General features: G+C 40.3%; 1 protein-coding gene across 1 annotated transcript; it reads right to left on the reverse strand.

The window, feature by feature from the left end:
• Positions 1–843: 843 nt before the first annotated feature.
• On the reverse strand, positions 844–4,164 carry p2ry1 (purinergic receptor P2Y1). Its single transcript, XM_075473294.1, has 2 exons — positions 3,903–4,164; positions 844–3,674 (listed from the first exon to the last, which is right to left on the reverse strand). Exon 2 carries the CDS (start codon positions 3,649–3,651, stop codon positions 2,593–2,595), a length of 1,059 nt encoding a protein of 352 aa, XP_075329409.1. The 5' UTR covers positions 3,652–3,674; positions 3,903–4,164; the 3' UTR covers positions 844–2,592.
• Between the last annotated feature and the right edge of the window lie 12,449 nt (positions 4,165–16,613).

The raw sequence follows: 16,613 nt of genomic DNA on the forward strand, positions 1-16,613 counted from the left end.
TGTCTTTGATGGCTTTTCTATTTAAGTTTAAATAGTGTTCCGATGTATTTCCATTAAATACTGTATTACAGCTATTTAAAGTGCAGCATTGTAACGAAGAGTTTAAAGTGCCTCTTAGTTTTGTAGCATTGTCACATGGTGGCGATTGATGTACTAGAATTTGAAGCCTTATTTTTTCTTGCTAGAATTTGAAACTTCACCACATCACACTAAGGCTCCCTCCTCATTGTTTGTATCGCATGTTACTTGCCAAGACCACACACTGACATTTTGGTTCCATCTGGTTTTCTAGTGGTGTGCGGTAGTTTTTGGCTCAAGCAGATGGTGCCTCTGCGATCGACATACTATGCCAGGTCCTCCTGTAAATCCCTAAGAACAAAGCTCAATAATTCACTGTGGCTGCCCTGACTGTGATTACCCCCTGGGCTCCCCTACTACCAACAGCATCCTATTGAAAAACACACAAAGTTTCTCCACAACTGCTGTCACCCCAACTCTTCCTTCTGTTGTCCTCCGCGTTACTGAACTTTCTCTTCCTGTGATGCAGTGAAGAAAAGTTATTTTCTAGTTCTGCATTCAGAAAGGCCGAGGAGGATATGAGAGAAAAGAGGTGAAAGGTGGCTGAAAAGGGAGGGAGGAGATACTGGCAAGCATCCCGACTTTCTGCACGTCAAGATTCAAAAGCACTTTGGCCATTGATGAATCAAACATCCCTTTCATCTAATAAAGTGCACACAGAGCATATACATTCCACAAATAGATACGTCCATAGTCCAAGTACTGTCACAGTGGGTGCTTTTTGAAAATGAAACAATCTTCACAAACAGAAATAACAGCCACTGACTGAATTTAGGTCTTCATTACCTTCACGCTCTCTAACACACAAACACATTGACAGCACACACATTTGCCATGGCCATCTATGCAGTTTGCTCCTTAAAGCCAGAAAAAAATCAAAAGCCGTTTGTAGCCATGGGTCTTTTCTTGGAGGAGAGTTTGTTGGTTTCCTGTGCCCACAACACTGCAGCCACGGGCTCCCGGCGTCAGCTTCACACCGCCGTCTGCATCAATAACTCCATGCCATTGTGATGGACACAAAGGCAGTCTTAGTCTTTGCCAGGAGAAAAAGGTGCCACTCTTTATTCCTTCCTCGTCCGCTCACTTCCTTCTGGATGGTTTAAAAGAGAAAGCCAAGAGCAGTGTGGAGGACAAAGAGGAGCAGAACTCTGCATGAATGTCTCTAAAACCAACAGGGCTTGTTCACTCGCAACAATGCACACATTCAACAGAGCAAGAATGAACAAGATGACATAAATGCTTTAAATACACTCATCAATGTGAGTAATTATGTGAGTCTTAATGCAATGTCGGACATATCTTAAATATAGAAACTTGTTGGCAAAGATGCACATGGCTCCAAACATCTTGCACAAAAGATTTACTTCCTTTCTTGACACTGATCGCCAGCCATATTACAGGAATTAGTAGGCTACAGACATCAAATGTTTACACAAAATAAATGGAGAGAGCTCCACGATCAATTTCTCCAGAATGTTTACAACAGATACAAATGATTTTCTAGCAAACATGGACATAGTGCACTATCTATTTTGAGGTATCTCATACAAACAAATCTTCAACGTGTGGATAGAGCCACAATGCAGGTGAAGCTGTGTGACTAATATATTCACAATGTTGCAAAGACACAAGTATTGAGAACCTGCTGTGGTGAGTCACTATTTCACTGATACCGGATTTGTAACTGGACTCATGCACTAAAATTGTGAAACAGACACTTAATAAAACAACTAATCTGGAACGTCACAATATCCTGTACAATACGCCTAAAAAAAAGAAAAAAAAAAGACAATTGTACCATCTTATACACAAAATACTGTAAATATTGTCTTTTTTTCTGTTGAGTAACAGGTTAAGGAGGGAAAGACCAGCAACAGAGCATGTAGCGACTTAAACCTCAGAGCTGTCAGAAACAAGGAGAGAACAGATAAAAAATGAGGACTGGTAGAGCAGAGAGACCCCGCTAATAGTGCATTACAGTGTCAGCGCGGCACATCCATGCAGCCACCTCAGCGTCAGTGCATTCACTTTTACCTCTAAAAGCCATCCCAGGTACATTTCCTTAAGCACGAGCTCTCGCCTGCTAAATAGTTATTGATCTAACATAAACCCATGGCTGGGGAAGGTGCTGTCCATTTTCAATCTTACTTTGCTTGAGCAATTTGATGAACAGGACATTAGTGCCGGCAGGACAACCCATTTATACCAGCCTGGCTCCTAATAATGCTCCATTTGTCCAAAGTGTTAACAACATTAACTACTTGACAAAAAAGGAAAAGGAAGAGAGATGGCTCTCATATTAAGAGTATAATACAATACAAGACAGTACAATAACAGGCTGCCAGTAAGCGATGGTAATCACAGGGTTAAAATGAGTATTTATCCTACAGTTCTTCAAACCATCATCTGACAGATTTTACATACAGTCCTCAGTCCACACAGTGCATTAATTTATTTCAAGTCCATCTACTTTTAAAGCTGGAGGCTCACAAGCAGACGCACAGAGGTGCCCAGTCACGCCCTCCGGTCTCCATTCTCAACATACTCAGCCAGGCTGTTGAGAGCCGTCTCCTCACTCTTGGACTGAATGACATTGTCCCCTTTCCTGGAGGGCTTTTTGGTGGCCCGTGACAGCTTCCTCCTGAAGGTGTCTCCAGCCAGGAAGTAAAGAATAGGATCCACACAGCTGTTGAGGCTGGCCAGCCCCCGCGTCACCTGGTAGGTGGCATAGACGCGGTTATTGAACTCACACATGTCAGGGCTCTGAAAGTACAGCCTGGCCCGCATGTTGAGATTTTTCATCACGTGGAAAGGCAGGTAGGAGACTGCAAAGACAGCGAGGACTATGATAACCAGGTGGATGGATTTCTGCCGCAGAGGCGCATTGTTCATGTCGTTGCATATCAAGGCTTTGACTATCATGCCGTAGCAACAAAATATGATGATGAAAGGGATGCAGAACCCAAACACGGTCAAAGTCATGCTGTAAATGAAATAACCTGGTAACTCATCCTTAGTGGTGGTGTCGTAACAGGTGATTGTATTATTCTTCAAACCAGTCCTGGAATAATACAGAATTGGAGAAATGCCTATAATCACGACCAGCCACACCAAGGTGCTGGTAATGACCGCGTTTTTCTTCTTCAGCCGACCCAGAGACTTGAGCGGGTGCACCACCCCAGTGTACCTGTGAACACTGATGCAGGTCAGGAACAGAATACTCCCGTAGAGATTCACATGGAATATAAAACGCTGCAGTCGGCACAGGACATCCCCAAATATCCAGTCTGTTTTGTTGAAGTAGTAGAAGATGAGGAAAGGCAAAGAGAGGACATAGCAGAAGTCAGCCAGAGCCAGGTTGAACATGTAGACAGAGATGCTGCTCCAGGGTCTCATATGGAAGACAAACATCCAAATGGCCACGCTGTTTCCCACCAGCCCAGTGATGAAAACCATGATGTAAACAGTGGGCAGGTAGTAGAACTGGAAACCTGTCTTGAGGGAACATCCTTTTGTTTGGTTGTCGTAATCTGTTACATTCAACAGAGAGGTCAAGTTCAAGTCTGTGGTCATGGTGTCAGGGGCAAAGGATGGTCCTGTTAATGCAGGAAAGGAAATATTTCATGTTTAAGCAATTAGCGGTTTGGTATCAAAACAGTCAAAACAAAATCAATGGGTAGATATGAAGGGTTAGGGTTAAAAATAACAACAAATAAGCACGGTCTTGACATGCAAGCTCTGAAAATAATTAGCAGAATGTCCACATGCAGTGCGACAAACACATTCGTGCTCGTCAGGAATGATGGACGTATCACAACACTTACCGCTGAGATTGACTTGTATTCAACATTCCTATAGCGTTCACAGTTGTTAAGATTTCACATAACACGCGGACGGGACGTTTCAGCAGCCAGGTGCCTTCATTCAGTCTCCCAACGGTGCCGGAAATCTTTTAAAAGTTGCAAAATCCTTTTTCTGCAGAAAAATGAGTCCTCCTACGGGCTCGTCAGGCAGAGCGACGTTTTCCCACAGCAGCAGCGGCGGGACGCAACAGAGACAGCTGCGGGCTCTGGCACGAAGAGCAGGAATTGCAAACTGTCTCCGTGAAGCGAGAGGGGAGGTGCGCACTCACAAATCCAGGGAGCTGCTTCCCGTGCACAAACGCGCCGTTTCTGTTCCGCACTCCTCCCCCTGCCCGCGCGCATTATTGTTCCAGAGATGTCTGCGCGCACGTTTTTAACAAGTTTGTTCTCGTTCATAATCGATTCGAGACTCGCTTGAGCTTGCAATGCTGTTTATTTACGGTTTAAAAAATGTAAGATATGAACATATAAGACAGTAATAACATTTTTAGTTTTTATTAACCTTTATTTTATACAGGTAAAATCTCATTGAGACCCAGGGTCTCATTTACAAGAGAGACCTGTGGCATGCCAGAAATGTTAGTTTCACTTTGACATTTAGGGGAAAACGGGACACATCAGATCACAAAACCCAGTGAATCCAAAATGTTCTGAAAGCCGTGGTAGCCTATGTCATCCTTTTGAGTTTATCATTGCAATCCCCTTTTGCATGTGATTTGGGGAGGCTGGAGCAAAAGGATGGGGTTGCCTGGGAAGAAGCATGAGAACAAATGCCTGATTTGTTCATCAAAATGGTCTTTTGCTGTCGTCCTTAAGGTGTGTGGCACATCCAAGGACAAAGCAGACATTTGGCATAGGCCGCAGACAGAGGATGGTGGAGAATAGTGAAGGGATGAAGATGTGGAGTGAGTGAGCCAAATGTTAATACGGTCCAAAGACCGAAAACCTTAGTATAGTGGCAAGTGGAGTGAGCCAAGGCTGTGATAATACTCTAATGGATTATATTAATATACAAGAGAATTAATGTGAATTATTGTCCATTGGTAGCCCATATAACTGACGAAGTACAGTTTGGAAGTTTATTTCATGTAGCCATAAAAAAACAAGACATAGGCCTACACATAATGAAATGGAGCTATTTCACATCCCCTGATTTCCCCGCATGTAAAGCAAATGGAAAAAAACACACACTCTTTGCAAATAAACTTATTCTCTTTCATCTTAAATGACAGTAGATTCAGTAGATCTTCTGAATATTTTGCATTTCAGGGTGTGTATTAACCAGCTGTGGCTTGTTTATCTTGTCATCTCACTGTGACAGATCACCCTTGCTTTAAGGGAGCCAACAAGACCTCCAGTTGAAATGATCAGATAGGTCGTTTGTTCACAGCTTGGAATACGACCAATAATGGCGCCCTGAAAAATACCACCCTCCAGCTGATATGAGCACTTCCAAATGGTAACAAACATTACTCTCAAGCCTTTGTTTGGCAATTCATAACATGACAACATTTTACTAAAACACTGTTATTCCCTCCCGATTAGGTTTAGGCAAAAACAATAATTCCTTAGAGCTAGAATTCAAAATCACTAGATTTGGGTTGGAAAAGCTGTCATGGTTAGGGTTGAAATACAGTTATTTTTACAACACAATCTGTCACCCTCATGGATGCCATTTAAATTTTAAAATGCACATCCAGTTGCTATTACAACCACTTGAAATCGCATGTTCTTCAAATGTAATGATAGGCAGTTTTGGCCTGCATGAAAAAACAATCTACAAGTATGTTTGGGTTGTATTTGGGAGAAGGACAGTCTCTGGTGGCAAATGTTTTTCTCTCCATTTAAGAAGAAGACACAATTTTGCAATGCAGCGCAAATTAGAAGGGTTGCTAATAAGTGTCACTTATACATGATATATTTTCCATGAATTTAGCACTCCATTCCCATGAGATGTACGGAATTACTTCACTTGGAATGTTTTTCAGTAGAAAGAGCCAAAAAGTCACCAAGTGTAAATATTTACAGGCAAGTATTAGAGACAGAAAATATTTGAGAAGAACTAAATTGGATTAAAATGGATTCCCATTTAAGCTTATTTAGCTCCCATATTAAGTTGCAGTAGCGAACATTTAAGTTGTTGAAAGGCACGTTGAAGTGTCTCAGTATCAAAACTGAAAGCATTGGAACTCTCCATAACCAGTTCAAGATTTCTGAGGGTAAACATCTGCCAAAACACAGAGAAAAATAATATGCCCCTTGTGTTTACCATTTCTGTGCAATGCAAACACAGCAAGTGTGCAGCAGTTGGCGCTGAAAACGAAACTTAATTCAAAACAGATTTCAGCACAGATGACGAGCAGGTTTGACATGTGTGTCAAAATGTTTTAGAAGAAAGAATTCAATGACACACTGTCAAAAAAAAATTTGAAGGCAGGCTGACCAAAGATAAGAGATGGTTTTCTGCATTACAGCTCCTGTCAAATGCCCTATTCCATTTGGCTCTGACCTCCATTTTCTCCTCTAGAGGCTGACAGGAACAGGAGACATATTGGGCACGGCTGGAGGCTCTCTGTAACGTTAATTTGAATGTATTAACCACCTACACTGGTGAGGTCAGTGCACCTCAAACTAATACAGTAGCTGCTTTGTTTCGTTAAGGATTTTTTAAAATTGGTTTCAAGACTTTTTAAAAAATCTAAATACATGGCAAAGGTTGCAGAAATCTCTCCTTGAATATGATTTAGAGTTGCTATGTAGATGAATACAATTGACGTAGGCTCATAAAAAATGTCTATTCAAGTAACTACATTTTTATATTACTAACCACACGTGTTTCATCGGTTCTCGTTGTCAGTTGATAGCCTGTTCTTACCTATTTCTCACTGTTCCTGAGGCTGTGATTAAAAGTTGTGACATGCAGACACAGTGAACAGGTCAGCAGAGTCTGTACCCTCTGAGGAGACTTGGGAACGGGAGAGGATGACATCCAGCTCTGTACTTTGGTGTGTGATTTTAATCATATAAAATGACATGCCAAAAGGATAAAATGCATATAAATGAAACGCAAAAAGGGCTTTTTATATCCCGTTGCCATTGGATCATGTTGTAGCAGATGGAACTTGCATTCTTTACATTGAATTATTCGTAAATAAAATGTATCTCTGAGGACATCTTCATCGTCACTTTTGGAACAGTTTTAAGGCTCTTTGAGGTTTATGGACTGAGGAGCTTCCCGAAGGACAACATTTTGTCAAGGGCTTTTTTCTGGGTGTAGTCTTCCTGCAGATAGGAACAATTAATGGATGTAATGACAAACCTTAATTCAAACTATTCAACATCATGTCGTAAATCCTCTTTTGTATATTCACTCCATTAATCCCAGTTTGTACTGTCATTCCATTCCTTTGCGTTTTTGTAAAATCTTTTAAAGACTATTGTTTATGTTTAAACGGGCAGCTTTTATCTGATGTTCACAGATTTGATTTTATCTTTTTAAATAATAGGTTCTGGTGTAGTGTTTATGTGTTTGACCCATCACCACATAGTTAGCAATGCTGCATTTACTATTACCCCGTAAACGTTTTTCACGGTTCACTTTCTGAAGAAATATACAAACCCAATGGCAAAAATGTCTCCAATGAGTTACGAAAAAAGGCCACAGTTCACCTTAAAGCTGGTGTGACTTTGACTTTCCGTGCTCATGCTATCCCAGGTTTTGGTGAGTCAGGTGTTCCCATCGGAACCAGTCCATGTCAGAGGGAGCAGCACTGCCCTGCACATGCTTCCAGGTGTGAAGTTAGATAAGGGCAAAGTTGAAATTACCATCTGCAGTTCCCTTGGCTTCACTGAGTGTAGCTTATGGACCACTGATTTCCTTTACAAACCTTCCTATCCAGTGCTCCATTTGGTCAAAAGTGTGAAAAAGCAAAAAGAGTGTACAAAGCGTGACATCCCTGCAAGCACATGAAAACAGGTCATAACTTGTGAGACAGAGAACACATTCATAACAATGGCTTGCTGGTATTTCTCGACGGTAACAGTGAACTTTTTCTCGTCGTCTATAAACTGATAACCTGTGATTGATGTTCAGTGTATAACCTGTATTTCTTTACATCTCCCTTTGTTGGCCCTTCTGACAACCCATATAACAACATTTAACAACATTTCCTGCTCGTTCCATTAACTGTGATGAAGCTGAGTCTCTGCAACACCAAGAAAAGAAAATCAGGCTCCAAAGCGGATTAGCATACTAACTTTAACGTCTGTCTCAGTGGGAAAATCTAATTTGACAAATTAACGGATTTGTGAGAAAACAATTTTCCACTTTGCTTTCAAGTCCTTTATATCTGCTGAGCTGCAGCGCATGTACCCCAATTTTACTTCTTTGTTCTCCTCGTACCTTTGTCTGTCCTCATGCCCATTTTATGAGTATCTTTTTTTCCTATACAATTTATAAGGGCTCCTTTTAACCACTTTATCCAATTCCAGGCTCATCACATGCCCGTAACAAGAGCAATGCACACATGATTCTGATGAACATCTCGGCTGGTTTTGATCTCTCTTATCAGCTTTCCCACAGTCTTGGCTGGAAAATAATGAATTCTCCATTTGACTCTTCTCTTCTGTCACGGTGCATCACTGCACCGTTAAGCTTACTTCTCCAGTCCCTCTTTTATGTTTTTCACACTTTGCCTTCCATTCATGCTTACCATCACATACCCAACTCTTCCCTGCAGACCAAAGGAGTGATGGTGACTTGAATTTAACAGAGAGTTGCATAAATATTGTAAGTGTCAGCAGTTTGTGTTTTCTAACTCTGCTGTGTTTCTAGCCTAAACACCCATCACTGCTGGACCTCCATGTTAAGGGTCTGGTAGAGATTTAAGTACATTTCCAGCAACAGTGTACTTGATAGCCTGCTTGACTCTCTTCCTGTGGGACCCCTGATGTAATGATGCTGCACGGATCACGTAGAAAATAAACTAAGCATCAAACAGATCACGATCAAAAATGTTAATGTTGTGTGTGAAGTTGTTGGAGAGGCAGGTCTCATTAGTCAGGAAGACATATTGTATTCAGGCTTTGGAAGCTGGTAGTTACAGTATAACATTTGAAAGATAGTTGAAAATACAAAACTGATGCAGGTCTAACAATCATAATCCACATGAATATAAACATATGTTGTTAACCCTGTTTTTTCACAACACTGCACAACTTATAATAATTCTCACGGCTTTCATTTTATGGGTGATCTGTGAATTTATTCTACAAGAGTGTCTCTAAGTATTCACTTTTTATGATGCTAACATTTAACTAAAAGCTACGGCTTTCAAGCTTTTTTTATACTAACCGTGGATCTTTGTATTTTTGCAACAAGTGAAGAGATGAGGGTCGATCTACTACTGTAGACAACAAAGTATATGCTATATTCTACATGAATTTTTATGTTGTAGAGTTGTGAATTTATTTTATCAATGGAGAAATTGAGCAGCCTTGCTTTGTTGTCTACAGTAGTAGATCAACCCTCATCTTACATTGAAGCTCCCAGATCAAGGAAGTGACGTCGACGCAGCTTTAGCAGCAGAGAAGCTATTAGGCTTGTGTTGATAATAATAAACTCCTGGACTATGTACAAACTTCCAAATGCATCGTTTTCATGCGCGTAATTTGCACGGGGGTTACGGGGGTCATGACCCCCTCAAAAATCAGATCCAGCTAATATAACCCCCCCAATATCATCAAATCAAATCATCATAAAATTCTGAATGAATAACTTTTGTTTGTTTTCTTTATTCATTCATTTCATTTCAAGATAGTATCATGTTTTAAATAATCTCTAATGTAAACCCCCCCCCCCCCAAACCGACTACTTGGTATTACCCAACCCAATTTCTCTACCGAAAGTTTGTTTATGCTCAGCCGCTGGACCTGGTGAGTGGTGCCAGAGGGTGCCAGGGATCACTGTGTGGAACCAATGTCACTGAACTGTATCTTAAGTTGCTGTTTGCTCCAAAACAGTCACACTTTTTTGGGGTTTGTTGTTCTAAGAGGTGGATTAACGAGAGTTAAATTGATGGAAAAGGGCTGTGACGGCTGCTCAGAAAGTTCACAGAGCTAGTGCAAAAATCTTGAATGTTGTCTTGCACATACCAAGACGTTCACCTCATGTGTTCCTTATATGTGATCCTGCAAGGCGAAAACAGTCGCTTTGGTAAAATTTACAAAACTAAGTTATTGTGCTCACATGAACGGCCATAAACTAAGCTTTCCAACGATATGTATATTGAGGCTATTGCTATCGCTAAGATAACTGCATCCAAAGTTGGCATGGTTCTCCTGTCAGGATAATGCTAGAAGAGGAGAAAATCACCTTTTTAAGCGGCGTTGACAACTGGAATGACTGCTAATGTGTTAAATCTTCACCGGGCTTAACAGTCAAAACATATGTTTTTCCGTGAAATTTGTTCAACCCGCCCAGTTTTCCAGTCATTTCAGTAATATATTGTGGTCAACTGTATCAAATGCAGCACTGAGATCTAGTAGAACTAAGACTGACATTTTTCCACCGTCTGTATTCAGACATATGTTGTTAAACTCTTTGTCAGAGCAGTCTCAGTGCTGTGGTTCTGTCTAAAAGTTGACTGGAAGGTGTCATAGCAGTTGTTTTGTTTTAAAAAGTAATTAAGTGGTTGAAAAACCGCTTTTTCAATGATCTTACTTAAAAATGGGAGATTTGAGATAGGCCTGTAGTTGTTCATTTGTGTCTTGTCAAGATTGTCCTTTTTCAGCAGAGGTTTGATTACAGCTTTTTTTAGTGGCTCTGGAAACACACCCGACATTAAAGACAAGTTCACCATCAGTAACAGGTCTGACTCCTTTAATAATATTATTATAAATTTATAGCAATCTTAATGTGATAGTAAGTGGGCAATATGTGAAATCAGTTCCGAATAAAGGTGCAAGCTGCACTCCAGTGTGCCACCCTGTATTGTGTGATGTATCGAGAGTTGCATTGTGCATAATACATTTGCTGCATGTAGGTGCCAACACAGTGATGAAATTGATTAATCTTTAAGTTCTTGTCATCTGCCAATGTTGGCTAGTGCTTAAACACTGAATTTAACTACTGTGTCGTTATGGCATAAATAGTGAAGTGAACAGCTGCATTTACGTTAAGAAGCCTAAATCAGTAAAAGTATCACAATGTATTTCTAACACAGGAATGGCAAATTAGCGAGCAAGAAAATGATTAACTAAATAAATAAATAAATATGCTGCGAGTTTAACCCCCCCAATGGTAGACCCAAAGTTACGCCCTTGATCGTTTTGTGAGTACAGACCATATTTGTACTACTGTAGAAGTTTGGTGTCATGGCATGTGATTTTAGTGTGGTAATTTTGGAGATACTGCCAGGGTCCGTTAGCGCTTGTACTAAGCTATTCGGGATAACTCAGTAACTCAACTGATGTTCAGCCAATATCGGAAAAACTTCGGGTGGGCTACTTGGCTGGATGTCACGGTTCAAATGACCCTAGGGTGAATCTACTCCGAAACACTTTCTAAGGCTGCATCGAAGGGTAACGTTGTGTCCGCTGCCATGTTGGATTAACACTCTACAAGCTTCGGTGTAGCGCATAGACGTCGTCATTGTCTTGCTGCCCCCCCCCCCCCCCCCCCCCCCGTTCTGTGATTGGTTCCCAAACTCAGGAAAAAATAAGGGCGGTGGTTTCCAGGCTGACTTTGCAGTGAGAATGAAATCGACCGCAAAGCAGCATGGGAATTCCCAGGCTAGGTTTTCACTTCAGAACAGACGTTATTCTCAAGTCCTTCGAATACAAACAAGAAAGTTTTCATAAAAAGCAAGGAGGTGTGACCCGATGGAGCAGTTTAGCACTTTGCCTTTCAACCATGGGCATTTGTGTGACGTATGATCCAGAAAAACGCATATTCCCTCTATCACATGACTTTTGTCACTTCCTGGTTGGGTTTATACAATAAAATAACTTGGTTAGGGTTAGAAATAATCACGGTAAATATACATTTTCCAACATGACAGTTATGGACTCCGCATTGTTTCCTTCACGTGTCTTTGCTATCATGACCACTAGAGGACAAATGCTTTTTTAATGTAATTACTGACTGTATACACATGGACAGACACCTCAGACCACCTCAAAAGTAAGAAGGTTTTAAGTCCAAACATGCCACAGTGTTTGATTGTGGCCTTTCCGTGTGGACTTTTTTTTTTAATGGCTTTGGCCTCCTGTCAGAGGCGATTGTGTGTGTACAGTTGTCTGTCTTTTTGTCTGTAATGGACTAGCCAACTGTCTATGATTTGTTATAACAGCTGACACACTACAAGATAAAAGTGTGTACAGCTAATAGATGAATATCTCTCTACTTTGGTACCTTCACCTGACCAATTTCGTTATCCTTATGATGCTGCCAATGCAATGCTTCTCTGTTGGTGTGATATTGGCCAGATGATGAGCACCACAAGGACTCTTCTGGGCATGACAATATTATCATAAAGTATTATGACGGTTCCTTCTGTGTAGCTTATTGTTATTGTTAGCTTTGATGTTAGCTGTAATGTTAAACTTTTCATTTGTAAGTCGCTTTGGATAAAAGCGTCTGCTGAATGCATAAACATAAACATTATAATTAACTGCTTTTCATCAGTCCTGCAAATGTTATCTTGATCTTACAGTTGCTCTAGCTCTAAATGTTTTCACTCTTTTCTTGTGGAATGCAATTACGTTTTTTTGGTACAGACTTTTTCCATCCTCACACAGGATGACTGAGCTCAGCCAAAGTGATCATCAAGCTCTGCTCACCTCTCTTATGAAATCCCTTTTAGCTGATTATCCAGCTTCGGGAAGAGTCCTGGATAATTAAAACTCCTTTCACTGCGGATTTATGGGGGGGTGCTTTGGTTTCAGGAACAAAAGCAGAAACTGGAGCAGAAACTTTTTCTAGCTTTACCCGGAACTGCCCCTAAATCAGGACTTTGAGCTCTGCAGGCAGTTCCTTCTACTACATGGCTTGGTCAAGAGATAAGGAAAAAAAATAGAGCAACAATTTGAATTTGAAATGAAGAGGTCTGAATTCTTATGTCGACGTGATATTTCAATTTTTCCTTTTAAATAAAATCTGCAAAAATGTGCACAATTATGAATTTGTGCAGACATAATTAGATCTGATTACTGTGCGAATTCACTGTTTTTCTTGTAAACAAGTCATTACAGTGCCTTTAAGTTGTTTTCACCGGCATGCTCTGCGGCTCATCTGATAACATTGCCCCACATTCATATTAAATGGACCTTAAAAGAAAGGTCAGTAAAGTCAGATGCACCCTTTATTTTTTTGTAAACAGTTCAGACACACACACACACACACACACACACACATACAAAGGTCAGATGCTCCCCAGGGCCCCTTAGACCGCAGCTGTGATCAACAGGCCAAACCTTATGACCAACTCTACATGTGGCCTAAACCCCACAATATCTTCTTCTTTAATCTCCCTTCTCTCTCCATTTTCCAGTCACTATCTGTGTTTCACAGATCCACCACCTGTCTTAACCAAATGGCAAGATATAATTTACTTTTGCTGCTCCACATTGAAAAAACAGACTTTTCGCTAATCTTATCAATTCAGATGAATGTCACAAAGGTTTTCTATCAAGTAGAGAGAAGGTCAGTTTGTCTGCTCTGTGGAAAACCACAGTAATGTAGTGCCAGACCAGCATTCTGCAGGCCAAGCCTTTTACTGTGAAGGCTGATAATTGAGCATTTTTGTAAGGAGACTGTGATGCAAATACAATTGATAACTGTTTCCCAAAAGGCTGAGTTAACTGATCGATGGGGCAAAGGCATTTGGGGAAAGCTACTGGTGAAACGTGGCATAATAATGTAGTTATTTATTTTCTTTTGTTGTTTTGCCTTAATATTTATTGTAGCCTTATTTGGTGACTGAATTAAAAATACAAATACTTGTGCAGTTTCTCACCAGGATCCTATGTTTTCAAAACAGCACGTTTAAGAAGAAGAGAGATGAATCTGTAAATATGTTGCAGTTATCGGCCAACACTAATTACATTTAATTAGTCTAGGAATCACATATTGACTGGCACTTTTTAAGCCTTTTTTTTTCTTTGCTTCTTTATTTTCCCGCAACATTCTTCCTCGATCACCTAATCCTTATAAATCCACATGAAATCCTTCAGGAATTTCAACAAACAGACCATGTCGCCGATGTTTATGTCACCAAGTCAACCCTTAATTATTAAAGGGGACATATTATGAAAAAGTCAACTTTTAACCCTGTTGTTCACAGCAAATTTTCATTGGCAGTCAATTCTTTACTTATCCCAAGGAAGAAATAGGCTAATGATACTAATGATATGCAGATGGGGATATCTGACGCCTGGGGCTTTTTTTTTTTACATTTAAAAGATAGAAAATTCTGATTTCCGTTTTAACACTGAATGCTCCACTCTCTGCCTTCACAAAAGCAAACTTTGTTTGAATGTCACCCATATAAGCGACTATTCTTAAACGGATAATCCGGAGGAAAATGCACTTTAGATCAATTTACGGGATGATTGGGAGTACATACGTTGAGTTGACATCAAAATCATGTCATTCGGATGTGTTTTGAGAATTTCGATTTGACCATTTTTAGCCAAAAGTCGTTAGCCTGGAAGTGAGAGGGGCATATCGTTTCGCCGCTACAAAACGCTATTTTTATACCTCTTCTACAGCTCCAAACAACATAACACTTACGTGGTAGTGAGTAGAGGGTCTCTAAAGCCAAACCGAAGGGTCCCGAGGTCTTCATGTGGTCGGATATAGAGTCCAGAATGAATTTAATCAAGTAAGTACCTGCTCTCAATCAGAGCCTCTTCCGTCAACAGGAGGCTATCTCACGCGAGACATCACGTCACGTGAGTCCGTAGGAGTTGATTGCCGAGTGTGGAGTAACACGCTCTGGAAATTCACAATTTCGTTGCCGTTTTTTTTACAAACATAGTCCAGTATTTCTTTCGAAAGTGAAATGAAGTTGTATGCAACAGCAAAGCCTAGCTTACTAACAGGTTGGAATTTTGAAATGTCACGTGACATGATGTCTCGCGTGAGGTAGCGTCCTGTTGACGGAAGAGGCTCTGATTGAGAGCAGGTACTGGCTTGATTAAATTCATTCTGGACTCTATATCCGACCACATGAAGACCTCGGGACACTTCGGTTTGGCTTTAGGGACCCTCTACTCACTACCACGTAAGTGTTATGTTGTTTGGAGCTGTAGAAGAGGTATAAAAATAGCGTTTTGTAGCTGCGATACGATATGCCCCTCTCACTTCCAGGCTAACGACTTCTGGCTAAAAACGGTCAAATCGAAATTCTCAAAACACATCCGAATGACATGATTTTGATGTCAACTCAACGTATGTACTCCCAATCATCCCGTAAATTGATCTAAAGTGCATTTTACTCCGGATTATCCCTTTAACACAGCTGCTATAAACTTACAAGTAGAAACAGACACAAAGAAATAGACTGACGGAGAGGCTCAGGGTTTACGCGGTCGATATGTGAAGGGGTATTTTTAAATGCTGTGTTAACCTGACAGCTTGTTTGTGCATTACTTCAGCTTTCCAATCTTTGAATTGATGTTTTACTAACCCGGGCTAGTTGAACACTTGACTCCCAACTATATTGTGCTCAGTACTAACTGTTGATCTGGGGATGACGAATATATTTGAGAATCAAATGGCTAGTTGAGCATTTTTTATGTGTCTACTATTGTTAGGCTAGGTACTGTATGCTCTGATATATAGAAATAACATGCTTTAAGGGCTACTGATTGTATGTCAAAACTTATATTTTCATGGTTCACTTCAAGCTATAGGACAGAATATTTTGACCAAAACAATTCACAAATATGTCAGTAAAAACTCAGGAAATTGTCTCCTTTAAGAGGGTCAAAAAAGAACACAAATAAGTTATAACACACATTTATGTTATTGGACAAGTTGGACTTGACATGAACGAGAGTGAGCAGAACCTGATAGAATATGAACGACTTTTCAATGCAATCATCTCACCAATTACTGTATTTGTACAAAGATTAAGAATGTTAAGTTTATGTTGTATCTGAAGAATAGGAAATATGTTTTAGAAAAGCGTATGTGTCATGTATAGATGCTGGGGCCATGCTTGGGATGCCCTTTTAAAATCTCATTTCCTCCAGTTTCAAAAAGCCCAGAGCCATTTGTGGTGGTAGGTGGTAAATGTTGCTCCCAGGAGATGAGAATAAGTTGCTTAAGTGAACGCTCTAATGGAGCAAGCTGCTGGAGTAAATTCAATTAAGGTAAGACCATGTTTGGGTAGATTTGGGAAGTAAATTTTGATACATATTTGTGAAAGCATTTATGCCTCATGCTGTGTGATGTTTTTTTTCTGACTCAACATAGGGATACATTTTGTCAAATGGATGAATTGAAAAATCAAATTACGACTGGTATTAAGGCAGGAATTGCTTCTTGCTTGAAGTGAGGTTCTGTTTCTCACTGCTAATGTGCTTGACCTCACTCATTATTTTGTGGGATGGGAGCAGTGGGGTAAATTAACTAATGTTTGTTGAATGCACTATTATTTGCTTGTA

The sequence above is a fragment of the Odontesthes bonariensis genome, chromosome 9 (assembly GCF_027942865.1).
Source record: "Odontesthes bonariensis isolate fOdoBon6 chromosome 9, fOdoBon6.hap1, whole genome shotgun sequence".
Taxonomy (NCBI): Eukaryota; Metazoa; Chordata; class Actinopteri; order Atheriniformes; family Atherinopsidae; genus Odontesthes; species Odontesthes bonariensis.

Excerpts from the sequence above, each read along its gene's own strand:
- p2ry1 (XM_075473294.1), bottom strand. The coding sequence starts at position 3,651 with ATGACCACAGACTTGAACTTGACCTCTCTGTTGAATGTAACAGATTAC.